The following is a 27,975-nucleotide window of genomic DNA, read 5'->3' on the forward strand; positions in this document are numbered from 1 at the left end:
AGTTTCTGAAGCCTGGATGTGTCAATTTTCATTCACTTTCATAAATGCAGTGTATAATGCCATGGTTCCACCCAAATGCTGTTTTGCATTTCACAAATGGAGTACAGAAAAGATAAACAACTAACAAAATAGACCTATACTGGAATGTGCTTACTTTCCTCTACAGGTTACATTTCTCTGTTGATGTACGGACTCGATCATCGAGAGGGTTAATAGTTTTCATGGAGGAAAGCTCTAAGGACTCTTACATGGCTCTCCACATTTCAAAAGGACATTTTGTCTTTTCACTTGGCTCTGGAGAAAAACAGATCAAAGTCAAAACCAGTATTAAATACAATGATGGGCAATGGCACACTGTAAGTAGCATGGAATCACAGTGATAGCATAACTAGCATTCAGCAGGCACAGCCTGTTGCATTTTTAAGAGAGCAGAAACTCAGATTTGGTCATCGAAAATTAATTCCTATGCCTGAAAGTTCATGTGGTTGACAGGTCTGTGAGAGACCTTATTGAGACTGATGGTCCCAGGATGTTATTTTCAGTTTAAATATTTCAACAACATGACATTTAATTTAAAGACAAAGAAAATCTGTGGTGGTTTCATTGGCTTTTGGGTTTTTTATTCTGTTACATTTGCCTCCTGGAAGGTGGTCTTCAGCACAGATGGGAAGAACGCTCGCCTTGTCATTGATGGTCTAAGGGCCCAGCACAGAAAATTGGCAACAAATTCTGCCATCAGCATTAAGCCACCAGTCTATGTGGGAGGGCTGCCACTGCTGAAGAAACAGGTAAATAATTGACACATCCACCTACACACACTCCCCAGGCTGCACTAATTATGTAGGGAAGTCTTTAATATGAAGGATTTCCCCGCTGAAAAGCTTTGAGGGGGATTTCCAAGGACCAAGTGAGCACCATCTGTGACTGGTGTTTGCAGTGGTTCATTACAGATCTTTTTCCTCACCTGTTCACACAGCCTTCACCTGGACCCATATTTTTAATATGTTGCTGTGACACTGATAACAACCATCTACTCCTTTCAGTTTTATTTCTGTAAAACAGAGAAGACCATAGTGACATTTTTAATTCCAGAAATACCATCTTTCTGCAGAACATTTACCTCAGTGGACTAAGTAATAATCAGTAGAGAAGAAAAAGAATCACTCTCGTTAAGGAATTATGGATGTAGAACTAGATTTTAAATGTGTGTGGCTTCCATTTAAGAAACAGTCAATTCACAGTTAATGATGCAGGGTATTTTATAAAATCAGATTTAAATAAACAGACTTAGGAAGGGAAAGGGATTTCACAATTCCTCTTGCATTGTCTTTTTGACACATCATCGGGAAGTATCTGTTTTACAAGCAGGAGTCATGTTAATTCAAAATAAACTCTTACTGGGTTTCAAACACTTTTTTTAGGATTTTGAAATACCTTTTCACTGCATCAAAGATGGGTGTTAGGTGCCTTTAGTGCCACTTGGCTTTCTGTAGTCCAATAGACTATAGAAAGAACCAATGTTTAGTATTATTACTAAAAAAAAAAAGCCATAAGGCTTCAGTATTCATGTTTTGAAATATGCTTTCAGAGTATACCAATGAAGAGTTTCAAGGGTTGCCTAAGGAATTTTAAGATGAATGGAAAAGTCATGAATGCACCTCAACAAAAAAATGGTGTACTTCCATGTCTGGATGTTCCCATGGACACAGGGATTTACTTCTTTAATGAAGGAGGATATATCACCATTGGTAAGCTGTGCAGAGATTATGGTATATGGGATTATGTCTGAAGCATGTGGGTGTATGGGTTATTAATTTTTACATGGTTTTCCAATTATCTCCACCTATGATCATTCCTCTCCTCACTGTTTAATTCCCCACAGGTAATTTGCTGATGGGATTGGATTTCAGGATTGTGTTTACCATTCGACCAAGGAGTTCAACAGGTGTGCTCCTCCATGCTGGAAGCAAGCAGGACAACTACTTGACTATTTACATGAAGGGAGGAAAGGTGGGTACAGACTGTTTCCATTCCAGCTGTATTGCCCTCATTCAGCAGGGGGAATTCTGACCTTCCCCTGTTGCTCCTGTTGTTTGTCACAGTAGCTTAACAGGTAATTTCTTTACAGGTCATTGCTGCTGGAAATAGTGGTGTTGGAGAATTCCAGGCATCAGTCACACCTAAGAAACCTCTGTCTGATGGACAGTGGCATACCATTGCAGGTACACTGTACATACCATTTCTTCTGAAATTTTGAAGGAATAGTGGGCACAGAGCACTGCAGCTCCAAATTTTTATTAATCATTTGGCCTCTTTTTAGTCTGAGAATACTCTTTAGAATGATTTTTTTTTTGTAGGTTCGGTTAAGTCCCAGATGACCTAGGTTGGTCAGTCTGACTCTGAATTAAAATAAAATCTGTTTTTTCTGTGCCTTGATTTTAAAAGTAGTGCCATATCTAGCTGATTCCTTAAGAAGGCTGAGAAAGAATTCTCATTTATCTGCTTATTTGCAGTCTCTCAGAAGAAGAACACAGTGCATCTAAAGGTGGGCACACAGAGTAACTACACCACTGATCTACAGCCCTCTTCTCCTAGACGTGTGTATCAGCCACTCTACTTTGGCAAAATTCCAGGTAATATTATTGCTTCTTATTTTTTCATGATTTTTCTTTTCCAAAACAAAAGTTCCATCCAATCATATCACACCTATATCACTTTCCCTCTTTTGAAAACCTTGCCATAATTTATGTTCTTTAAAATAATTCTTATTTACTTGGTTTTTCCACCTTATTTTTTGTAGCAAATTTGGACACCCCGTGGCTTCCAGTTGAAGACCCGTTTTTTGGCTGTCTTTGGAATATCACCATCAATGACAAACATGTCTCCACCAGGAGAATCTCAGAGGTTCATGGTGTGGTGAATTTGCAGGGGTGCCCAGAGAAGTGACCCTGCTGTTACAGTCGTCGTGCACACATCAGGCTGTGCCTGCTGAAGAACTGTGTGGATTCCCCTTTGCTGATCAGCACCAGGCTGCTTGTTCTGAACAGCTGGTGAGCAAATGCATCCTCTGGATGTGGACTGTGCCAAAGCAAATGAAAAGTATTTGCTTTGACAAACTTCCTTTTAAATGTTATTGATTTCTGGGGTAATCCATTGTGCCTTTTGAGATGTATGCAAAAATATAATTGCATATATCCTACTGGGCCAAATTCTGCTCTTACCCACAAGAGCAGGGACTTGAGCAATTCCAGTGTCATAATTTTGGAAATTTTCCTTAATGTTTGCCATCTTGAGAGCAAATTTGATCCATTAATATAAAGAATTTTATAAAAATATAAATCTCTTTGGATTGTTGCTTATACAGGAATGTACATTGATGTTTAAAGTAATAATAATAATATAAATGGAGTTTGAAGCACTTTAAGGAGTGAAACTCTGGGGGTTTGTTACAAAGTTAGGAATTGTGGGACCAAATAAATGCAGTATGTTCCTAAAACCTTTCATTTTCTTGTTTGGTTGTTTTAACCTGGTGGGTTTTTAATGTGCTTTTTAGAAGCTGCTAAATACTACTTGCTTTGTGCAAATATTTCTGTAGGTATAAGATGCTTATTTGGCTGAATAAGCAGGTATTCGTCATCTCTGCATCTCTGCTCATCACAATTTGGTTATCTCAAAATCTCAAAAAGAGGGTTGTTTTTTTTTTGCAATTTTCAGAGCCAGAGAGTCTCTTCCATAGGCATTTTTTTGTCCTAATGAAGTGAAGAAAAGTTTTATTAAGAATAGCAACTGCATCTGCTACAATTATGTAGTATGAATTACAGGACTAACCCAGCAAAACTGTTTTCTTCAACATTCAAATCTTTGTTTTGTACCTGATTGTGACCCACAGTGGAGGGCAGGGAACCCACTTTGCTTTATTCTTCTGAGTAGAGGGCTGGACTGAATAGACTTGGCATGGTTTCTTTTTCCACTGTCATTCAGAATCAGTATTTTGATATTTTTTAATCTCCAATGCCCTGATGCCAACCCTGTTTTGCAAAATGAAAAAAAAAGTCTAAGACTGGTCCTCGATGTAGGGGGGCATGCAATTTCTCCTTTACTTCTAATGCTCCTACTTTCCACTGCCTTCTTCTCAATGTACAGCAAGGTATTGTCAGTGTTTGAAATGAGGTGCAAGCTGGACTAATAGAAGCAGATGCCAGATCAATAGCCCTTATGGCTTTGGTCATTAATCCCTTGTCAGATTTTTGCAGCTTTGCAGGTCCTTTGCAGCTTTGCAGGGTGGCAGAAGTGTCAGAAAGCTGTTCACACCAAATCTCGTGTTGCTTTTTCACTGGCAAATCTGTGTCCATGAGGAGGTTTCTCAAGTGTAAAGCCAGTTTTGGTGGGAATGGGATGCATGCTAGGGTTGAGGCCTCAGAGGGAGCAAAGGATTGACATGTAATGGCAGAGCCCTCTCTCTGGAGATGCTCTGCAGAAACATATCCTCCTGTGCAGCAGCCTGCCACATGGGACAGAAATGCCCATCAGGCTGGAGGTGATGGGTTCAGAAATCATATCCTGTGGTAGCAACAACTGAATTCTTTTTACTTATAAAAGCTCAAATACTGCTGAAATACTCAGTTGACCAAAACTGTGAAAATACTCAATTCATTTGCTGGCCTGAGTTGATAGTAAAAGTTTCCAGAAGGAGAAAGGAAGAACAATTAAATTTTATCATGCAATTCTCTAGTAACATTCCCTATCTCATGCTCATCAGATGGATCTGTGAGGCAGATTTTCCCAAATCACAAAAAAACCCTTTTCATTCTTCTCTTACCCCCTCAGTAAAACAAAACAAACAAACAAACAAACAAAAAAAAACAACAAACCCACAGCAAAGATTTTTGCATCACAACCTGGAGCCAGTCCTGGATTTCAATTCCCTTCCATTTGATTTGATTTTATCAGAAGTAATTTTAATGCTGATGAAAAGAAATGAAAAATGTATAAAGACCTGAGTAAATGTAAGATATATTGATCAGTAAGTACTAATTCCAATACAATACTACTTTTGCACAACAAAAAAAAATTGAAAGTCTCTTTGATTTTAAGGTTCTTTGTGATTGTTTGGTTTTTTTACCCCACCATTTTTTCACTTATATTGCTTCCACAGAGCCTGTTACACATTGTTGGGACAATGAAAAAAGCCAACTAGAGTTTCAGGTTCTTTACTTTCACATAGGTAAATCTATATAAGGCTAAGGAACACTTAGTAACAAGGTTTTTCACAGACTATTTTAAGTTGGAAGGAACCCTCAAGGATCATCAGGTCCAATGGACGATCTTTACATGAGGAAAGAAGTTGTCCTGTTTCAATCGATGAAGATTTTTTATTATTGAAGAAATCCACGTGGACACTGTGTATGGGATTTTTTAGTTGTTAGAAATAGTAGCTCCAAGACTTTTATCCAAGACTTTTGACAATAACTTGCATGAATTATTTGCCTCTTTTGGCTGTGGCATTTCAGGTGTGCTCCCAAAACTAGCAATTCATATATTAGAATAAAGTACTCACACAGGAGAGGCTTTCCCTGTAACATTCTATTGTAATTTTACTAATCAAATACCATGTTCAGTACACTGAGAGCACATGGCCACACACTTGTTAACAGCATGTTAGAGTTCTTCTGAATCCCAAATCAATTACAAAAGGAGAGCAGAAGATTTCCAGTCTAAACTAAACCACATTAGTATTGTTAGCATCAAATCTCTCTCTTGTCCACATAAGTATCAAGGGCAAAGGGTTGTCATCCAGTTAATTTGGCTTAGATTTAATAGGATCATGTTATCTGAGGTGGATGACTCCAAGGTCTGTCAGTTTCCATTTATTATAACTACAAAGCACAGCCAGATTATTGGCAGCTGAAAGACAGCCTAACACTGAGAACTGAGAGCAAATAAAATGAAACAGATCACAGGACACTGTAAAAGGAAGTACACATTCATTGTAGGAAAAAAACCCCGTGTATATATAAAAAAGGAAAACAAGCTGCCTTTTCACTGCTTATAAATGACTGTAGCTTAAGTTCCTAATAACAGAAGCTTCCAATTAAAACTTTTAACATTCTTTCTGTACCTGAGCTAGGGTTTGTACTTGGGTTTGTACTTTGTTACTGTGGAGCTTTCATTTAAAACACGGAGACATTGACCTTTTACATTGTGACCATCAACATGAATTGGGCAAGCTAACTTTCTGTGATTTTGTAACCACTTCTTTGGGTCATCTGTGAGCCAATTCATTTTAGTTTTGCATCCTCTTTGCCTCTCCATAAATCCTCCATGGTATTTTTCATACATGGTATTTTTTTATTATTTGGGGTATTTTCTGCCCTCTTCTTCCTTTCTGCCCTTCATAAAATAGCCTTGAAAATGCAGTCTTAGTGAAGACACTATAAATGTGTTATGGTTTTGTAATGGACTCTTGCCATGCTTTTTGCCTCTTACCATTCTCTTTGTGGTTTCCTCATCTAAAAAAACCAAAAACTGCCTGCATCTTTCTCTAATGATGTAAGGAAATTTAGGACACAACCTTCTGTAAATCTATCTGCATTTTCTAAAAATATATTAAATGGATATACCTTGCAAAAGAGATGCTATAGGAGATGGTGCCAGAATACAGTATTATAGCTTCACTGGAGGCATTAAGACTGCAAGGCAGAAACATAAACATCCTTTGTGCAGCTGGCCCAGACATCTTAAAGTTGCAAGAGGCTGAGCTGCAATGAAGCACCCTCTGAGTATAAAGATTTGCTAGCAAAATAACCAATGAGTTTTTATGTTCTGTCTCTCAGTTTAAGGGTTCCTCTGTAGCAATGGAACCAACCTATGAGCCATTGCTCTTACTGTACCATTTCTCCTGCTTTGCAGCTGATAGCATTAGATCTTTTTTAAACACACTCCTATCATTACTTTATACCTCAGCCAGTTACTGTGTTTCCTATGGGTTGTTCAAAATGTGAAGCACATGTGAAATGTTCCATGAGAAATAGTTTCTTTGTTAATGTGTCACTCACTCGTTGAGAAAGATGGATCACTGCTGCATTATCACACAGAATAAAAAGAAAGATAGTTGGCATCATGGCCTTTTGTCTCTGTTCAGTTATATTTAAATTGGGAGCAACAACAGATTTCTCCATTGTGTGGGAGCCTATGTCTAAGATTTCTGTCACAGGAGGACTATGCACTGGTAAGAATGAATAATTACATTCATAGTTGTGTCAGTAATTTTTTAAATAATATGTATCATGGTTTAGGAATGGTGCTTCACAGTTCAATGCACCCACTGAGACTCTTCCAAACCACACTGACACTTGTCTGCTCCTCCTTTCCCCTTCTCCTTCCTTGCCCACCAGGGGAAATTGAAAATTAGGGCACAAAAGGTGAAGATCACAGGTTGAGAAAAGAACAATTTATTGGAAACAGCAATGAGATAAGAAAATGAGCAGTAACTCAACAATATAAATAATGAAAGTATACAAAGAGAGGGTGATTCACATGCAGAGATGCTCACCAGGGACCCCCAAGACAATGAACCATGGCAGACAATGCTGCCAGGGTTTTTTCAACCAGAAGCCCTGTCCTGGCCCACAGAAGCCAGAGTCCCTTAGCCCTGCTCCTGGCAGTGATGAGGTGGGATGGAATAATCTGCCATGCCACTTCAGCCACATTCCCTCAGCTACTGCAAAAAATTAACTCTGTCCTGGCCCAAAACTAAGGCAATATAGAAAGGAACTGATAGAATTTCCATACAGAAAGAATTGTTCTGACAGTTTTTGATGCCTGAAGGTATAGCAAAGAAAAACTTTTTAAAGGATAGAGAAATAAATGATTTTGTGTTCAGCCAGGTCTTGCTGACATAGTTTAATTAACAAGGTTAATTATTAGCATAATAAGCCAAAATCTATCAGCATGAGATATTACTTAATAGAGGAATTGTATAGCTGGATTACAGCACCTACCATAATTTTAGATCCTGATTACTTCCCGATCAGAATTACTATCCTGATACTACAAACTTGGAGAGCCAGTAATGTGCCCAGGTACTGACTCCTCTGATGAGGTCAAGGGCTTCAGCTAATAAAATTTACCTGAGAACAAGGTGTCAGGTCAGTAATAAAGCTCTAACTTTCCATTTTCTGTACTCATTTAAATCAAAGGTAATGACATATCCCCAGGGTTATTAACCTAAGCAGTAAAAAAGCAAAAACCACTCTGAACAATTCTCCAGGGAAACACATAGGCATAATCCAAAGTTCAGTGGCTTAGTGGAAAGATTGAACCAGTTCACAGGACTTTGGTTCATACACCTTATTAAAACATACAGTAAATCTTCCCTACTGTTTATAAAAAATGTGTTCCAAGATATTACCAAGGTTTATAGAGAATTGTTACTGCAGATTAAATCTGTTTGTTATGTAATAAAGGGCAGGACACAGTCTCCATAAATCCTAAGATAATCCATCTAATGCAAATATACATAAATGGAAACTTTACACAAACACAAAGGGTATTTGCATCAGCAAAAAGAGTGGAAGCAAGGACACCAGGCAGATAAACCGTGCTCCCTGAGGAGTGCCAGTGGTGTAGGCAGTGCTGGGAGATCTCAGAATGCCTCCTGTGAGCCATTCACCCTGGATGCCAAAGACCCCAATGAGGCTCAGCTGTTCTCTATGCTGCTCAAAATTCAAAGTAACTGCAGTCATCTCACTATGCCTTTACCAGGCCAAAAGGAAATAAATATCTTCTGGCAATTTCATTATTCCTGCAAGCAGAAGAGTAGTACCAAATTTTGGACTGATTGTTGTATTTAGTCAGATTCTTGTAACTTGATATTGGTATGTTAAAGGAAGGTAATGTTCCCAAAGCAGAGCCACTTAAGAGGACATGTGATCCCTGAATCTATGTATATTGCATTTATCTCAAAAGATAAAACGAATCTAAATGACATATATGCTCAGCACAAATTTAATTCAAAACAGACACCACAAAACCACTACTGGTCATTACTATTATTTAATTAAAATGGAATGAATAGGTTAAATCTTTCAAAGAGACACTGAATGCCATCAAACAGAATAAAGGCCAGGTGCCTGATTGGGATAAATCAACATTACTCTCTTGTTCCTGGTTTGGGCAGATAGGAGAAGAGGATTTAGTTGTGTTTGTGTAGCTTTATTTGTTTTAAATGTTGGGGATACAATGCATAGACCTTATGAAAAGGACTTTGCTGCAAAGAGTTAAAATGTTACAGTTCACTTTCTGTGAAAAAATATGAAGGTTTTATTACCAGTGAAAAAAACTGGTTAAAAATGAGATAGAAGCCTAGAGGATGGGTAGAAAGAAAAAGATTTTATAGTTGAAGAAGAAAAGATATGGAGGAAAAAGCAAACCTTGGTACTTCTCAGAGAGTTCTTACCCCTGCCAAGGGAAGTGTCTACAGCAGAGAAGCTGTTAAAAACTATTGTTAATTTGACTGGACAATCTTAGGTTATGTGGTTACAAAAAGGAATGCAGCCCCTGACCCCTGGAACCCCAGACTCAGTACCACCCTCCTGGGCTGCTCCTGCATGGCATCCAGGGTGTCCCAGCCTCTTCTCAGCCTGGGATGGGCTGTGGGGCTGAGTGCCTGCCTGCACCCCTTCCCTGGAGCTGAGAGGAAAAGCTTTTCTCAGGTTTCCCCTCTTTCCTGACCAGATGCTCAGTCTGTGAGCTTACAAATCTGTCTATGATGGAGAGTTGAGAAAAATGGTCAGCCAGGCCAAGTATATCACAGGAAGGAAAACATCACGAAGCTGCCATTCTTGGCCCTTTTTATTTTGCTCTCTGACCCTTTTTCTTTTGTTTGTTGTAGTCGGTATAATGGAAGGGAACATCTGGACTCTAGTGACAGCAACCAAATTTGCATGCATATAGCAGATAATTAAGCACGTGTCTATCTGCAGCTGGAAACAGCAATTAGTCATAAGATAGCTTTGCACACCCCTTCCTGCCTATTCTTCTGTTCCCCTCAGAGGGCCCTCTCACGTGCACATCCCTGAGAGGCACCGAGTGCTGGCCTCCTTTTTATTTGTGGAGGCAGTTGTGCAGCTGAGCTTAAACCCTTCAATATGACTTTGAATAGGATGAACTTCCTCTGATCTATCAATTTCCAGCAGAAAAGGCTTTCTGCATAAGACATAATGTGGTGACCCAAATCAAAACATCCGTGCTTACATCCCAGCATAGCTGAGACTATAAGCAGATTTCATTCCTAGTTCCTTCTCTTAGATCTGAGGAAACTGAGCTCTAGAGTAATTTCTGGCTGCTGATGTTTAGTGTGGCTGACTCTTGCCTCTCTGCAGTTGCCCAAGACAAATACTGCCTTCCCTGCTTTCTGCAGCTAGGAGGAAGTTTATAATTGCACTACAGCTTCCACCCCAGGGCCATGAAGGGCTTTTTATAACATCTCATTGTACCAAGTAAATACAATTGTCCTAAACCTGTTTCTTCAAAGAGTCCCCTGGCAATGAAACCATTGATAGCATTTTGTTGCCTAGAACAGGTGTCCTCCTTTCTCCTGTGATATAGTCAAATTTTGTAGACAGGTAAAATAGAAGCTGCTCAGTGCTGCAACTAAGACACACAGTTTAATGTAATTTACAAAGCAAAGCAAATCTCTAGCTTATTGAAAACCAAAGACTGCATTACAAATTCCTAAATCTCAGACTCTGACATCATATATTTTAATTTATCTGTATGCTAAAATGGAGTGTATTAATAGGGTGGGCTTCAGCTGAGGCAGGCTCAAGTTGGAGAAGAATGGGTTGGAGTGTGATCAAAGAGACCCCTTGTGCCTCAAGCAGGGATTAGATTCAATGGAATGGCTTCATAATCTGGACAACAGTGATTATTCCATGTGGCTCTTTGCATTTGCTCATTGTATGACCCAGCTGCCTGATCAAGGCTTTTTCTGAGGTAAGAGTCTACATAATGCTCTCTGCTGGGGAATTCCTGTGCATGTTTGAAATAACATTCTTGGGTATAATTTGTGATGCCTCCATTGGATTTATTTCTGTGCATTGATAAAATGTAGTCATTCCCAGCTATAACAAATTCACACAAATTGCAGAAAGTGTTTGCATCAAGTAGTCATTTGAAAACAAAATTGTAGTTTTAGAAACTTATTGAGGTATAGAGATCTGTTGGAAAACACAAGTTTGCTTCTGTATAGATAATAGGAATCTCCTGTGTTTCAGTGGGAGACCTCACACCAGTGAGGTTTTTTGAGTGCCCTGTAACAGCAATGAACAAAACAACCCTGGTTGGCACCAACAAGCACTGTAACACTGTCACATGCATCTGCATTTCATGCATAGCTGTGCTTACAGAAGCACATTCCACCACCAAATCCAGACAAAAATGTTAAGGCTTTGACTACTTGAATAGGTGAACTCATTTTTTTTCATTTGAGAACCCACAGAAAGCTACAAAATACGTGAACCTATTTAATTTTAAGCAAATGGAATGGCTAGACAGGTGCATAGAAATCAGCCAGTAGCACTGGTAACACCCACTTGACTTGAGTAATACCTACAGCATTTGTGGAGAGCTGTGGTTACTCATCTCACAAATTCAAGTGGACAAAAATTGCTTGTCTGCTCTAGGCTATCTTTCTATAATCAGTGGAGGAGGATTATTATCCCCAAACAAAACCATACACAGACACCATCTCAAACATTCTGTAAGAGCACATAGCAGCAGCCAGCCTAGCTCTGGGCTCCAAGCAAGAAATCCACTGGACTTATTCCCTGAAGATGGATGCAGCACTCAATTATATTTCAGTCCCCAGGAACACTTAGCTTACCTTTAGACCCAACTGTAGAAGTACCATCGTGTGGTATTGTGCAGGTCACAGAAGAACAAGCCACAGGAAATTATCCCCTGCTTCCAACTACAGGGAAAATTTGACATTATAAATGCTTTTGTCACTCATCCTTTTCAATACTGAGTCACTCAGACATAGCATGGTTAGCTTCTGGCGTCTCCATATGATGAACTACTTTTTTCTGTGCTTTGTATGATTTGAAGCTTGAGAATCTAAGAAGAAAACATAGGTTGAACCCAAATGAAAGGCACATCAAGAGATGTGAGATAGAAAGTGTGTGCTTGTATACATCCAAGCCCTCATCTATTTTGATGAGTGCAAGAGCTATCAAAATGAAAGGAATGGAAAAGAAAGCAGAGTCATTCAGAGGTTGCTGGATGAATTGCAGTAGAAAATAGCATTTGAGAAGAAATGCTAATGAACTGAAAAATGGGAAAGTGTACGGAAAAAATAGAAGATTGTTTCTCCTTGTGCTGTGCCTGGTAGATGAGCTCTGAAGAAATGGCCTGCAGTAAAAGCACAGCTTTTCACACTGTATTATCCTGGTTATTGCCAAGCATAACTCATAATGGCTGACATTATGCAACTCAGTTTAAGGTACTTGCCTTGTGCATAGCTCTCAGCCTCACAAAACGTGTTTGTAGAACAATTAATTGTGAGTCAGTACAGGATAAGTCACCCAATGTATGGTTTTAAATGGCACTGTGCTTTCAGAAAGGCAGGAGTGCTTTCAGAATCCAAATACACTTTTAAAAAGAAGATGGTTATTAAATTTGATATTAAGCTGTTACTTTAATAAATCTTGTTGCAAGTTAAGATTTGTAAGTTACTCCTGTGGTTACTGTTACACACAGTCACAATCTTGGCTTTGATGTCCCCTTTTATCTGCAATGCAGTGTTTTGCTTGCAGAGCTGCCACTTCCTGTAGTGGGAACTGATTCTGGTAGTCACTGATTCAAGGAATCTATAATTGTCAGGAAGAGAGTTTCCCAATTCACATACCTTGATTAACAAGTGCCCAAATATGAACATATTATAAATTAATTTGTACAGAATATGTATGCCAAATAAATGGCCCGAGTTTCCAGTAGTAAGTGGAAGAATGGAAAACCCAATGGTAAGCAAAAAGAGAAATCACTTCTTATTGTAGCAAATATAGGAATTCAGCTGCATTCTGCTTATTTCATCAAGTACCAGGAGGTAACACACATATTTCTGGGTTTGCTAATTTCCTTACAGAACTGTCAGCTCAAATTCTAGTCGGTCAAGCAACAGATCCCTGTCTCTAAAATTCTCTTTAAATGCTGGCTACAGAAAATAATCTCACCTATGGACAAAAGTATACTTTTTATGTCTGCTTTACAGTCTTCCACAATAAAATGTGAAGAATCTTCCATTCATATCAACTGGTATCCCATTCACTTAAATTGATGTTCATGACTATAGAACAACAAATTAAGGCAAAGACTAGAATGAAGATTATTTAAGCATGTGGCTTTATTTAGCTGTTGTCTCCAGATAATGTTGTAACCTGAGTGTATCTAAATATACATACTGCCTGAGTATACCCTTAAAAGAAGATGAACCCTTCACTTCAGGTTTATACAAATAGACACCATGACTTTTCTTGCAAACTAAATGGTTCTCTAAATTAAATGGTACAACTAGTTATTTTCTTGATTGAGCAGCAAAAGTTGTCAGACCAAAACATATTTCACAGATGAAAAGCTAGTATCCAGAAATAAAAATTTTGGTATCTGAGGTAGCATCTGTCTCTCAATATGGTTTCTAGGGTTTTTTTCTGACTTGTGATATATGCTGCAGATCATACTGCTTCTTTCAAAAGCCAGTTGCCACCTCTATGTGTGCAAGCCTCAGAGAAGAGTTTTGTAACGAACACTGTGCTCCAGAAGACATGATTAAACTCCAAAAACATAAGGCAGTGAAGTAATTGGGGGCAAAGGTATCAGTAGCTAAGTAGGTGCAAATGCAAAGGAAGGAGCTCATCATCCTGGTAGGTATGGTTTGTATGTACTCTGCTGACAGAGCTGCTCAAATGATCATGTCCTGTGTGGTTTATTCCAGTGACAGAAAGTCAAAATGCTTTTGTGGGAGGCAGCTGTAGATCACCAAACATCTTGATGTAGCATAGCCACCAATGTTGGTACAGAAAATTATTGGGTATTACAATCCCATCAACAGATATGAGAATCAATGCATGGACAATTTCAGTGGCTTGATGAAAGGCCTAGAAAAGCAAGTTCCCTCATATGTGACTGACATATGACTGTCAAGGGACAGTGGTTTCTTAACCATGAAGTAGTACTCCCATCTCAAAGTTTACAGAAAATGTGAAAGCAAGACAAAAGGGACATCTGCACAACAATTTGTTGTTTGCAGTTTTTACTAATGCCAGGAGTGGGAGATTCACAACTCTACTGTGGTTGTTTCATAACCTCCTGCTGAGTTCTCATCTGCCTTCATGGGTTGTACCCAACCATCATCCCACCAGGCCATTTTTTTAAGCCTTCTTTTCTATTTACCTCAACTACTGGGCATTGCAGTTGTGACAATCTTTCAAAGCAAGGAGTGTAAAGCTAGGTCTTAGTCTCCTCTAGACAATTATCTGGATGATCTGTCTACATAAACTTGTGTTTCATGTCAGAAGAAAAGTGTTACCACTGGGGTCTGCTGACATTTTTGTCACTAGAATTTTAAACAAAAGATTTCCCACTTTAGGAACAAAAAGAGGGGCAAGAAATGTAGATTTCAGAACTGAAAAACAAATGTGATGCCTAACAGCCAAAATAAAGCCTCTGTAGGTCAATTCTGTTGAATGGCCTTTCCATTTCTGTAGTGAAGGACTACAGAAAGAAGAAAATGAAAACTGTTGAAATGCTATCTATTGAACACATATAATGCCAAAAGTCCCAAATGGAAGTAAAAGAGTACAAATGTTGGTGACAAGTGTTCTTTAAATAGTCTCACTTCAAATCACATTATGCATCAAGCTGCTTGACACCTGTGAGAAAATATTTACTGCTAAAATAGTGAAAGAAAAATAAGTCTTAGTAACAGATTATCTTTAGTATGTTCCAAATAATTCAAAATATGTTTTACAAGGGGTTTTGATTTCTGTAAGTGACAAGGATTGGGGAGAGCACTAGCACAAAGGGAATTTATTAGCACAGGTTATCTGTGGCCTTGCTGATTACTTGCTTCTCATTCACAAGCTTGAAATTACAAAGGCACATTCTCATTATCTGGGTAAATGATTTGTTGACCAATGCTATACATATAGTTAGACATTTGTGCATGTATATAGAGGAACATCTATAAAAAATCCTTCACAAATGCAACTGGTCTGTGAAGTGGCTTCATGCACAAATGAATAATACAGGAAAACTGGAGGGCCCCTCCAAAGTAGATCAGCAGAAATGATTAGAGGTTTAAAATTTATGATCTGCTTGTGTAAGGTCAAAGTTGCTATTTGTTGTAAAAATTGAAAGACTAACAGGGCCTCAATCAAGAGCCCATAATGTAGAAACAAGGGGACTGAGTGGGAAAAATAATGTTTATATGCTCCAGTTTGGGCAAGACATACTGCCTCACCTTCCATACACAAAACCATTAAGCTCACCTGTTTTTAATTTGCCACTAACCCCCTGCTTCTATAAGAAAGGTGCATATAATTGTTTTCCTTGTTCAGTAGAGCAAGAACATGAGGGAAATTAATCTACAGGCTCTCCACTCAAAGTATTTAAAGGACTTTCAGAAAAAATTTTTCTTTTACCATTTAGATGAATTTGTTCTGACTCTCCAGAAAGGACTGGGCTAGAACTGGTGGATTTCTGTTGATTCCTTTGGGCTTTAAATTTCCTGCTGTGTGGCAATACACAGCAGGTACTTTTATAACTAAATGCAGATCTGAACTCTGTAGGAAGTCATTCCTCTGAAAGTAAAACAGTTTGAATTGGCCCTTAAAAAATCAAGTGGCATGATTATTTTGAGTGGAAGACTTTCCAATTAATTTTTATGAAACAGGACAGCATGTGGCTGCTGCCTGAACAGAGCAGCTGTTCGTATTTAATACTTGTGTACTCCTTTGTTTTCTCTGGAACTGTGTGCATATGTTTGGCCATTAGCACATTCTGGGGAAAAAAATTACAACACTAAAGAGCTCTGTTATTCAGCATTCTTTATATAGCAAAAATTATACACCTTTATATGCTTCAGTAAAAATAACTCTGTGTGACTGCACATCAATTTGTCCCATTATATGACTGATTATACATTGGGTCCAGAGCAACAATGTGTGGATAAAAATAAACATTATCCAATACAAGGAAATATGAAAAAAAAAACAAAAACCCGATTGCCCTTACTTGCTCTGTCTTATCTTTCACTCTCCTTTTGAATTTCCAAGAACTTTACCTGCTCTGACCCAGCCATCTCTGCCATTTCTCTGTCCAGAAGTGATACAACACAGTCTGTGTTACAGACTAAATGAGAGCAGCCACAAATCAGTGCTCTAGAGACCAGGACTGAAACATCAGTCAGCTTCTATCTGATAGCTCACCCTACACGAAAGGAATCCTGAAAAAAAAAAAAAGCAGAGGAAACAGAAAACTTCTAAGATGAAGGAGTAGTTAATTCTGAAGTAAGGTCCACTTCAAAGAAATAGTGGTTGTTCTTATTGTTATTACTGTAACTCTCTTTAATTAAAAGAAAGGGTCAAAGGACTAATTTTCAGGGGAAGGTACTCATTGAGCCTGTTCTGTTTTGCCAGGGTATGTATGCATATTCCTTGTCTATTGACAGAACAGACAAATCGTTTCATGTGTGTGTCCTCAGGCAGGGTTTAGCCCTCAAAAGGACAATGCATATTAATCGGGAAATGTCAAGAGCCAGCTCTGAAGATTAGCTTGGCTTTGTAGTATTGCTTAGTTGCTGTGCTGTATGGAAAATGCATGATGATAACCGATGTAGAGCTCACCACTCATAAATATTTAAGTGACAAGACACAATAGACAGGCATCTTTATTGTTCAAGATCAGAGGTACAGTGTGAGGCACAAAGCACAAGGATAAGTGACTTTAGCTACTTTAAAAGTACATTTCCTTAGAAATGAACTTATGAACTTTTTTTTTTCCTTCCCATATTCAAAAAGGGGAGATTCCCCCATTTACCTTTACTAGCCATTATTGGCAGTCACTGATAAGACCCCTCTAATGTCTTGGAAAAGATGGCTGTACTTCAGATTCCAATACCCCTTCACAGCCAACAATGGGACTGCATCTGATATTGAACTAGAATAGAAAACCCTCAAAAAGGAGTTCAAAATTACAGAAGCAGATTCTGCAGGTTTGTGTCTGAGATTCAAAATCTTTATGATTTTAATAATTATTTCCAACATGCTACATTCATACACAGTCACATTTTCTGCAACACAGAGGAAAAAAGTCAGTTCCATCCTGAAGGATTTTTCTTCTCTCTACTGAAATGAGCAGTGATTCTAACTTAAATGCTGATTATAAGCATTCTAAATCAACTGCTGAAATTTCATTGCCGTCTTAAAAACTGTAAATTGTACCACGCTTATTGAGGTGTTTCAGGACAGAGGTAGAGTTTTGGAACAATGGAGGTAAAGACAAACCCAGCAAAATCAGATTTAGAGCACTCTGAGACAGAAACAAGGGATTAGATTGCTGCATCCAGACACTGTGGAGAAGAGCCCTGAGACAAGTGGGACCTAATTTATAGACTATGGAAAGGATACTAGAGAAAATACAAATATAGGCCTGCACTTGGTTTTAACTCTCTTCTCTCTGATGCTTTGGATCAGAGGGATCAATATGCTTTTCTGTAATGATTTATTTCCTGCTAGTTCAACTTCTGCTATTCTCTGTTTTTTATGAGTAGGGCTAAATTCCAGTTAGACTGGGGAGGAAAAACATCAATATTTTTAACTCAGGGACCAGTGTGTGATGACTAGCAGGACTTCTCCCTGTCAGAAGCACAAAGACAGGGCAGAAACTTGGAAAGCTTGTCAAAGGGAAGAGCAGTTGAGTATTCAAAGAGACAGTCTGTCTTGAACGACAACAGCAGTGTTGTGCAAAGGGGCTGTAACACCCCCACAGTTCTGTATCCCATATGGGATGTAAATATTGTAGCCATTTTACCTTTCATTTATCTAACAGCTTCTGGGAAGCTAGAGTAAAGGTCTTATAAATTTCAGGCCAGCTAATTTATTAAAAGTACGATTCTTACTCACCAGTAACTTCATTGTCCTTGAGTAATTACAAATCAGTTGCCTCAACCTTTTTTCATGAGAAGTAACAGGGCACAGCAACACAGGTTATTCAACACTGCCCTGCAGGGAGCTGTGAGGTGAGGGCAAAGGTAGTCACCAACTGGCAGCTCTGTTGAAACTGTAGGCTGGTGACTGCCTATTTAGCTGATGATAGAATGCTACCAGGAATTAAAAAACAAACAAACAAACAAACAAAAAAGAAAGATGCTTATAGTGTTGCTAGACTGCAAAGTCAAAGTAAGCTTTGATTGGCACATACAAGTGATCCATGTAGTCCTGTTCACTGTGGTTCCCTCGCTCCCTGGGCCATTTTTAGCAGGATGAATCAGCAGTACCACATCCTCCATGTGAATCAAACTAACAGTAACCCATCACAAGATCTCATCTGCTGTTATAGGGCAAGGAGACCTACAGCTCTGCTGACTTCCAATCCAATTCTGCAGGAAAATGAGGTTGCAGTGCAGATCACAACAATGTGCACTACAAAACTGCTGTTGCTCAGCTGATGAAGTCAAACTGCATGTGTCAACTTCCTTCATTAAAGAAGGTGTGCTCAATGTGTTACTTGCCTACTTGAACAGCTGAAGTGCAGTTTCATTATGCCAGTTTTTTCTTGTACGCTTATAACTGTGTTTCTGTAGAATTGATTCAGCTATTCACATCTTGAGTTAGAAAATTAATAGCTAGCTACTGGGTACTTATAAAAGCATTTGTCACAGAAGACAAATTATCAGTGCCAGCCCTCAGAGAGGTCTGGAGCAATTGGGTACTAAAAGGATGATCTCTCAGAAGAATTCCGTCTTCTTCTGCATGGGACCCAAACCTGCAGGAAGCACACAGCCCTGCTACGCTATTATTCAAACAGGGGCAAGGAAATAGGACTGTAGCATTGGAGAAATGGAGTAGGTGTTGCACAAAGGACTTGGCTCTTTGCTGCTCCTCAGAAATAGTACTTGGATGTAGGAGTTAGCCTATGACAAGTTTTCAGGAAATCCACAAGAAGATTCATTGCCTCTTGATTGATTACATCTGATAAAGGGAAAGGATGTAATAAACCGTTCCACCATGAACCCCTGCCCACAGAATCCTGCCTGGCAGACAATATCACAGGATTAATTGTTTTCATTTGGAATGCAGTGTCTTGAAAGAGAGAGCCTGAAACAGAGAATAAGAGTGGTAAAACTGCAACATGCAATTTCCTTTTACAGAGGCTGCTTGCATTTCTGGAGTCCAAATTTCACAAATAACCTGTAAACACACTGGAGAACATGCTATTCCCTAGTCATGCTGTGCTGACTTTCTAGAAGCCATTTAGGATTTCTAGGCTGTGTAGATCATGCAGTTTTGGAGATGTGTATTGTATCAGAAGATGTGTCCTCTTTAAACAACCCCCTGAGTGTCCAGCCCTGCTCAGTAAAACAGAGGGGCTAGCAATCAGTCAAAGGACGCGATTCACACCTGACAGATTGTAGAAGCTTCCTGGTATTAGGCAATCCACACCTTTCAAGAACTGTTGTTTCAAGAAGTTATTGGTACCAAGTATTTCCCGAGGGGGTGGTAGCGATTCCCACCAGGCATGTACAGAAATATGGCAACTCGATTCACAGGAAGACAGACGTTTTGCTTGACAGGGAAAAGGTTGCTACTAAAAGCAGAGTTTGGTCCCATTCTTTTGTATGCCACCGAGGGGAAGTGAGGGGAAGTCTGAGCCTTAAATTTTTCTCAAGAGCAGCTATGGCACTCTACTAACTGTTAGGAAGTAAGACCAGGTTGTTGGTATTAGCTTTCGTATTCACCTAAATTTAAGCAGAGAAAAGAATGCCTCTTCTTGCAAAGAAGGATGAAAACAACATCAGTGTCCAGGTACTTGGCCATTTTGGGTTGGAATGGACTCATTTACCAAGTGTACTTTCTCATCCATCCTGTTCTTTGAAATGCCTGCCTGACCAGCTTGTATTAAAAAAAAAAATCAGTTCTCTGGAAATTGAAAGCTGTGTTATCAGAGGGGGACTTTGGACTTCTCTTCTTCACTCCAGGGCTGGCTGCTCATTGCATGTCCTCACTGTAGTCTTCAACATCCCCAGAAAGGGAAGCCGAGGGGCGGATACTGGACTCTGTGGTGACAGGACTGGGGGGAATGAAGCTGCGTCAGGAGAGGTTTAGGTTGGATATTAAAATAAAAAATTCTTCACTGAAAGAGTGATTGGGCACTGGAATCCTCTGCCCAGGGAGGTGGTGGAGTCACCGTCCCTGGATGTGTGTTTAAAAGAAGACTGGACGTGGCACTCAGTGCCATGGTTTAGTTGGATGAGGAGGTGCTAGGTCATAGGTTGGACTTGATGATCTCAAAGGTCTTTTCCAACCCAGTTCATGCTGTGATTTGGTGAAAAGGTTCTTCACCCAGAGGGCGTTTGAGTACTAGAACAGGCTCTCCAGGGAAGAGGTCACAGCACCAAGCCTGCCAGAGTTCAAGAAGTCTTCGGACAATGCCGTCAGGCGCAGAGTGAGATTTCTGGGGTGTCTGTGCAGGGATAGGAGTTGAACTCGAAAACCCTCTTGTGTCGCTTTCAAACCAGGACAGCCGGCGACTCCGCGAAGGGCGGCTGATCGCTCCGGGCCGCCAGCGCGGCCCCGCCGCAGGAGCCGCCCTCAGCCGCTGCGCCCCCGGCCCCTCGCCCGGCGCCAGCCCCGCGCCTGCGCGGCCTCGTGGCGGCGCCTGCGCGCTGGGGCGCGGGGCAGCGCCGCCGCTTTCGGAGCGTTTGCGGGCGCGGAGCGGCTGCGGCACCGCCGAGTTCGCGCCTCCGCGGGCACCGGGCGCTCCCGGCTCCTCCCGCCGGCACGCCGAGGCAGCACCAGGCTGCCCGGGAAGGGGTGGCCGGGTAGGCAGTTGGGTAGGTAGGTACGTAGGTAGGAAGGAGGGTAGGGGAGAGTCGGCTGGGTCCCGCTGCCTCCTCATCGTCATGGCCGGCTCGGAGTACCGGGAGGACGGGGACGCGCCTCTGCCCATCGAGGATTCGGAGCTGGCGCTGGCCGGCATCAACATGCTGCTGAACAACGGCTTCCGCGAGTCCGACCAGCTCTTCAAGAAATACAGGTCAGTCCCGCCGGTCCCCGGGCCCCTTCCCCCGGCCGGCGCGGCTCCCTCCGCCCCCGCGGGCGGGAGGGCAGCGGGGCCGGGGGCGCGCAGGGGCCCTGGCGCGGCAGCCTCGCCCGGCCCGGCCCCTCGCAGCGGGGAAGGGTCGCTGCTGCCCGCCGCCGCCTCGCTCGGCGCTCTCGTGGGGAAGGAACACGCGTGTTTCGCGGAATCGCAGAATGGGTCAGGTTGGAAGGGGCCGCGGTGGGTCGTCTGCTCCAGCCACCCAGCTCAAGCAGGGTCATCCTGGAGCACATGGCACAAGATTGTCCCCAGACCGTTCTTGAGTGTCTCCAGTGAGGGAGACTCCACGAGCTCTCTGAGCAATCTGTTCCCTTGCAGGGTCACCCACACAGTAAAGAAGCTCCTCCTCATGTTCAGGTGGAATTTCCTGTGCATCAGTTTCTGCCCGCTGCCCCTTGTCCTACTGCTTAGAGCCTCCGAGGAGAGCCTGGCTCCATCCTCTTGACACCCTCCCTTTGGATATTTAAGCACATTGACGGGTCCCCTCTCAGTCATCTCGAGGCTGAAAAGGCCCAACTCCTTCAGGCTTTCCTCGTAGGAGAGATGTTTCAGTCCCCCAGTCATCCTCATTGCCCTGTGCTGGACCTGCTTCGGGAGCTCCATAGCTCTTTTGTAGTCAGGAACTAGAACTGGACACTGCACTTTAGATGTGAATTCACCAGGGCTGAGTAGAGGGACAGGATCACATCCTTCAACCTCTGGCACTGCTCTCCCTAATGCATCCCGAGATTCTCTTGGCTTTTTGGCTACAAGAGCTCGGGGGTGGCATGTGCTGTGCTGGGGGTTGTCTGGCACCCTGTCGGAGGTGTAGAGAAGGGCTGAGAAGGGTCCCTCGGTAGCACTGTCTGCGTTTGGCTGTCCTGTATGTGTAAACACACAACTGTGGCTGGAGACGTGTCCTGGGGGGGGGTTCACTCCAGTGCTCGTGTGTGGTCTGATGTGGTCTTCAGCGTACAAAATGGAAAGCAACGAGAGGTCTGTGAGTGTTGCTGTGATTATCTTTGAGCTGTAAGATTATGTTCATAATCCCCACATACATCATGTCTAGGTTTCTGTGTTAAGTAGGCATCTGGTAGGAATGGCATTAGTGCAGCTGTGTAAGTCAAGCTTAAAGAAAAGGTTGCCTTTACCTGTCCTTGGTTCTTTTCTTAGGACTAATGTCTTCCACTCGAGCTTGAGCTGCTGTAATTGCGCATACATTCTAAATAATTAATATGCACTATAATGCTGTTGTTGTATGATTAAAAATGACTTTGGTTGTCTTAAAATAGAACTTCATAGTGATGGTGTACTTACATATTTAAATCTTGTTTACAGAAAGGATGATTGGAAGTGAAGTGCAGGGAGTAAGACACATTAAGAACGTTCCCCTTAATAGCAACAACAGAATAACACTTTATTGTGTACCTGCAACAGGTTAATATTAAACGTGTCATTTTGTCCCTAGTGTGTACTGCTATGTAACACAAAGTACTGTTGTGTAGAACTAACTGTATATTGCAGGTGACAAGCAAGATCCAATTCTGCATTCCTCACATGCATAAGCATGAAGTCCAAGTCTTAACCCAGCACTGCCAAGACCACTACTAAACCCTGTCCGTAATTGTCTGTGTCATGTGAAGTTCTACCCCATGAGTTACTTCTTGAGTATTTCTTTCTTTTGAAGTCCTCAGTTGTTCTGTGTATCTAAGGAACCTGTTGGTTTTGGTTGCATGCTTTTGTGTTGTGCAATTTTTTGGAGGTGCCAGTTAAGGAAACCACTCTGTGTGGTTTCCTCTCCTCCACTTTTGCTCGTGCTGTGCTATTGCTTTCTCTCAGCAGTGTGAATCTGGAAGTAGTCTAGGAATTATAAAGATGTGATGCTTCTTACATTTTAAAGTATTACTAGGGAATAAAATTGTTAAGATTCCTGTTCTCAAAATGCAGTTTAATCCTCCTTTGAAAGGATGAATAAAGATTTCTTCAGCAAACTCTTCTCTTGCCAATCTTTTTTTCTTTTTTTTTTTTTCTTTTTTTTTTTTTTTTTTCCGGGTTCAGGTTTTTCAATGTTTGATTTTATCAAGAAATGCCTCTGAATTCAGTGCACTTTTTTGATTGATGCTTTTAAATGCCCCCTGCAACTAATAAATAGGAATCCCTTCATAAAATTAATAGTTTATGGTTCATAAGTTGATGTTTGCTGTCTTGGGCTGGAGATTTTCTGAGTAATTTAAAAACTTTATCCTTCATCCCAGAATTTGTAGCAGTCTTCTTCTTGCTGTGAACTAATAAGCCCTTATTGAATTGCAAATTAACTGTATGTTGAAAATTTGGATTTCATATAGGAGAGAAGATGCAGCAAAGATGCTCAACTTCTTATAAATCTGAATTCTGGAGACGTGCAGTGAGGGCCACTTGTTTTTCTCAACAGCTTTTGGATCTGTGCTTGTCTTGAATGTGTATTTTTTGCGAGGATTTAAGCAGAGCTATTATATGTCTATTTTCATGCAGTCTTAATGAGTGTGTTTTTGTAGGTGTGTGCTTGGAATTATGAAATAGAACTCATGCTAAATGGGGCTGATAAGCCAAATGAGAAGGGTTTAGAAGCTCTCCATAATTTAATATTGATGTTTGTAGTTCCTGGTACTAGATGTCAAAGATGTCTGATGGCATGCAGTTTTTTTAACTGAATATGAGTGTGTGTTTGTATTTCAAGTGACCTTTCTTGTAGACAGTGTTAATTCTGAACTACTGCTTATGCAGATGGTTTAGCTCTGTTTCAGAAGCTGAACAGTTATTAATGAATTATAGAAGTGAAGAATGGAGATACTCAGCAAAACTTCCGTTTCAGTAGCCACATCACTTAAACTACTTAAAACCATTTATTGGAAACTGCTGTTGGATTCTGCTTTTTGTTAGTTCAATTTTTAATTCATTTGCCACCTGAAAGGTCTTGTGAAGAATTTAAATTAATGCTTCTGTCTTTACGGGACAGTAGGCAACCTCATCTCTAAAACAGGCAGTATGTATTTTTTTTTTCACCCTTCTGCATTTTTGCATCTTCCAGAAGGTATTGAGTATTGGGAGTGGAGTATTCTTTTTCCTCTTGTAGCTTTGTGGATTTCTAAGCACATAAGAAACAAACTGTCAAAGCTGTCTGCTGAGCCTAAAATCAGTTATGTTTTAAAAGCTGGTCATAATGCAGTCCTTGAGGAAGCCACAGTTTGAATTGCAGCTGTGTTTCATATGCATATCCACACCAGTAAAGTCTTGCCTATGAAGACTGAAATTATGAGCCACAGAACCATTATTTCTGTATTGGACTTGGGAGAGTGGTATTTTGTCTTCTGGTGGTTACAGCTCATGTACATATCTATAGAGAATCTGAAGAGGATGAATATTCAGTTGTATGCCAGTTACAATATGTAGTTGGAACTGCTACACTTATCACACTAAAGCACTTAATGTTTTGTCAGGTGGTGTTTGGGAGTATTTTTGTTTTAAATTATACTTGAGGGAAGATAGTAGGGTTTGAAGAATCATCTACATGTAGCATCTATATCTGCATATGCTTTTTCACATGTTTATTTTTTTTTAGAAGTCCAGATCCTTTACCTCCTAGTGGTGATAACATTCTGAACATGAACCAAATACCAGTGACATGGTATTTCCATAGATTTTTACTAGACAGCACCATTGTCCTTAGTGCTTTTAGCCATATTAGGTTCCCTCAGTGCTAACTCGTATTTGAAACAGTCAGATATCAATCTTTGTATTCAGCTTGAACAATGCTGACTCTGTCCTAGTTCTCATCAGTTTAAACTTTTGAGTATCTGTGGGAGCTGCAAGAGGGATGGAGGTTAACCAAGGACATAGGTAGTGAAGATGGAACCCTCAGGCAGCAGGATGGTACTATTTTGGTGGACCACCCTGACACTACCAGGAAAGCTAAACTGGAGTATTTTTTTCCCCTTGTAGCTTTTTGGATTTCTAGACATATAAGAAGGAAAGAAATTGTCAAAAGAACTTATTTTTTTGCTGATTCTTCACTTCTTAAGAGCATTTGCAATTCAAAAATTATTTAAAAACTTCCTCCAGCTATAAGAAGAGAAGACTGTATTAGATAAAGCCAGGCATTTTTTGGTGAGTGTTGACTCACAATGTAAATCGTCAAATCATACAGTATCCTGAGTTAGACCCATCAGGATCAATGGGTTTAACTCCTAGCCCTGCACAGGACAGCTCCAAGAACAATCCCATGTGCTTATGATCATTGTCCAAAATGCTTCTTGAACTCTGTCAGGCTTGGTGCTGTGACCACTTCCCTGAGAAGGCTGTTCCAGTGCTCAAGCACCCTCTGGCTGAAAAACCTTTTCCTATACTTAACCTAAACCTCCCCTGACACAGCTTCGTGTCATTTCCTTGAGTCCTGTCACTGGCTGTGAGCGAGAAGAGATCAGTGTCTGCCCCCTCCCTTCCCCTCAAGGGGAAGTTGTAGGCTGCAGTGAGGTCTGTGTCTCCTCCAGTCTGGAGAAGCCAGGTGACCTCAGCTGCTCTTCATATGGCTTCCCCTCAAGGCCCTTCACCACCTGTGTGACCCTCCTTTGGATGCTCTCTGATGGCCTTGTGTCTTCTTATATTGTGGTGCCTAAAACTGCACAGAACACGAGCTGAGGCTGCCCCAGTGCAGAGCAGACAATTGCATCCTTTGACTGGATGACAACTCTGTGCCTGACGTACCCCAGACACATGGTTGGCCCTCCTGGTTGCCAGGGCATAAAGCATGAGAACAAGTTTATTATCTCTAAAGAAATCCAACAATCTTCTGTCTCCTACAAAACAAACATTTGACTCTGCGTGAATAATTCTAACATCTGAAAAGACTCGATAAAGTTTCCAACTTCCATCTTAATGGAAAGAGAAATGGTACAAGATGACAAGTAAAATGTATATAGTAAGGTCCTATGCACAACAGAAATTAAAGATTTTATAGAGAAATGTGATTATAAGACAAAATGGGGCCCGTGTAGAAAAACATGATGTTCAGCCTGCTAGGGTAAAGCAGAACTTTGAGAACTGGAAGCTGGTGCAGATGGGAAGAAAGCTTACTATGGTTGCTTAAAAAACCTGAAATTATTTTAAAGTTGACATACTACGTTATGTGTATTGACAGACACACAAACTTAGTGATGGACCAGAAGTCCATTGTGAATAGGAATTTGAACCTCTTGTTAACCAACTTAAAATGCTGTCTGTGGCTCAAAATACTTTAGACCCAAATGCAAGTTGAGGTAAGGTGACATTAAGCCAGCATTGATCACTAGGTAGATTATGACCTATGTATGGGCTGTCTAACCACTGCTGAAATTCTTTCTTATATACATCAGCAAAGTAGCCCTAAGAGCAAAAATTGAGTGATTTAGTAGATGCTGCAGTAGCTTCTCTAAAGATAAGGCCAGCAGAGCGGGAGCTGACGTCAGTCAGTTGGGCGAAGGATGATAGCATCTGGATTGGCAGCGTGAGAATAAATTGTGAGTGCCCTGCTAGCAGCCCTGTGTGCCTTTGTTTGTTACAGCCATAGGAGCAGCTGCTAGGTGGATGTATAAAAAGGGGAGTTATTCGTAGGGGAAGTGATTTTAGTAGCAGTATTCTTAATGTGTACCCCAGTGAGGTGAGATTTCATTGCTCAGTGCTAGGCAGAGTAATAGTTATAAAGGTGCACATAAAGTCAGCATCAGTTTTTGGGCTATTTGAACAGATTAGAAATATTTTAAGCATTCTGCATGTTAAATCTTCTAACAGCTGGGTGCGCTGGTTCACCTTGAGTGTGACACTTGGTTTTATGGCCTTCATGGCAGAGATGGGTAATGTTGCCAAAGGAAGTAGTAGAAAGGGTAGAGGAAGGTTGAGAGGTTTAATTGTCATATGGAGCAGTAACTGGTGGCTGCAAGTCCTAGGGAAGATAACAGAAAACTGAACTAAAATCTGGGTTTATAACTCAGAGGGTAGATGTCAGGTTTGGTGGAGATGGCAGAAGAGGTGTGATAGTAACCAGTTCTTATTAAATGAATTCTGTGAAAAATGCAAATACTCAAAAGACTTTTTACTCTTGTTACAGCACTGACTGATCTACTGTTTCTGGTAAAATATTTCAGGCTGTTGTGATAGGATAGATATGCTTTTGTTTTTATCTACTTCAGGATTTCCAAGATGTTAAAGAAGTTACATGATGTCAATTAAGCTGTTGTAGCTGGTCGTGGAAAGTGATTTTGGTCAGGTTGGTAAAAAAGGTTTTGCTTAAGTCCCCTATTATTACAGATTTAGAGAGTGCAATTGGAGTTAGTACAAATCTGCTGATGTGTTATAACTAGCTTGTCTCTCACCATTGTAACTAGTTTTCAAATTAAAGATGCAATTGAAAATTCTTCTCCTAATCTCCAGTGTTTTGATGTTGTGTGTCTAATGTTAGCAGCCTGAAGTTAGAGGACAACAATCTCTCATTAATTTGCAGAAGGACAAAATAAATCAGATAGGAACTGTATAGAGAAGGACCACAGAATTATTTTTATATTGCTGAATTTTTCTTTTGGTTGAGTATTTCTAGTAAAACTAGAAATGTAT

The 27,975-nt window shown here is 40.6% G+C and overlaps 2 protein-coding genes across 3 annotated transcripts in view; both read left to right on the forward strand.

The window, feature by feature from the left end:
* The window catches only part of LAMA3 (laminin subunit alpha 3), a 103,841-nt gene extending 100,340 nt beyond the window's left edge, over positions 1-3,501 (forward strand). For both annotated transcript variants that reach the window (XM_079300777.1, XM_079300778.1), the window contains 7 exons: positions 167-356; positions 648-788; positions 1,589-1,748; positions 1,883-2,010; positions 2,129-2,222; positions 2,514-2,633; positions 2,801-3,501. In XM_079300777.1, coding sequence (XP_079156903.1) covers positions 167-356; positions 648-788; positions 1,589-1,748; positions 1,883-2,010; positions 2,129-2,222; positions 2,514-2,633; positions 2,801-2,946 — 979 coding nt within the window. In that variant the 3' untranslated portion in view covers positions 2,947-3,501. The remainder of the gene's footprint in view (positions 1-166; positions 357-647; positions 789-1,588; positions 1,749-1,882; positions 2,011-2,128; positions 2,223-2,513; positions 2,634-2,800) is intronic.
* A 17,455-nt stretch (positions 3,502-20,956) lies between these two features.
* Positions 20,957-27,975, forward strand: part of TTC39C (tetratricopeptide repeat domain 39C) — a 34,350-nt gene continuing 27,331 nt past the window's right edge. Inside the window, exon 1 of the mRNA XM_079301551.1 lies at positions 20,957-21,312. Coding sequence (XP_079157677.1) covers positions 21,179-21,312 — 134 coding nt within the window. The 5' untranslated portion in view covers positions 20,957-21,178. The remainder of the gene's footprint in view (positions 21,313-27,975) is intronic.

This window comes from Erithacus rubecula, assembly GCF_903797595.1.
Source record: "Erithacus rubecula genome assembly, chromosome: 3".
Classification (NCBI taxonomy): domain Eukaryota; kingdom Metazoa; phylum Chordata; class Aves; order Passeriformes; family Muscicapidae; genus Erithacus; species Erithacus rubecula.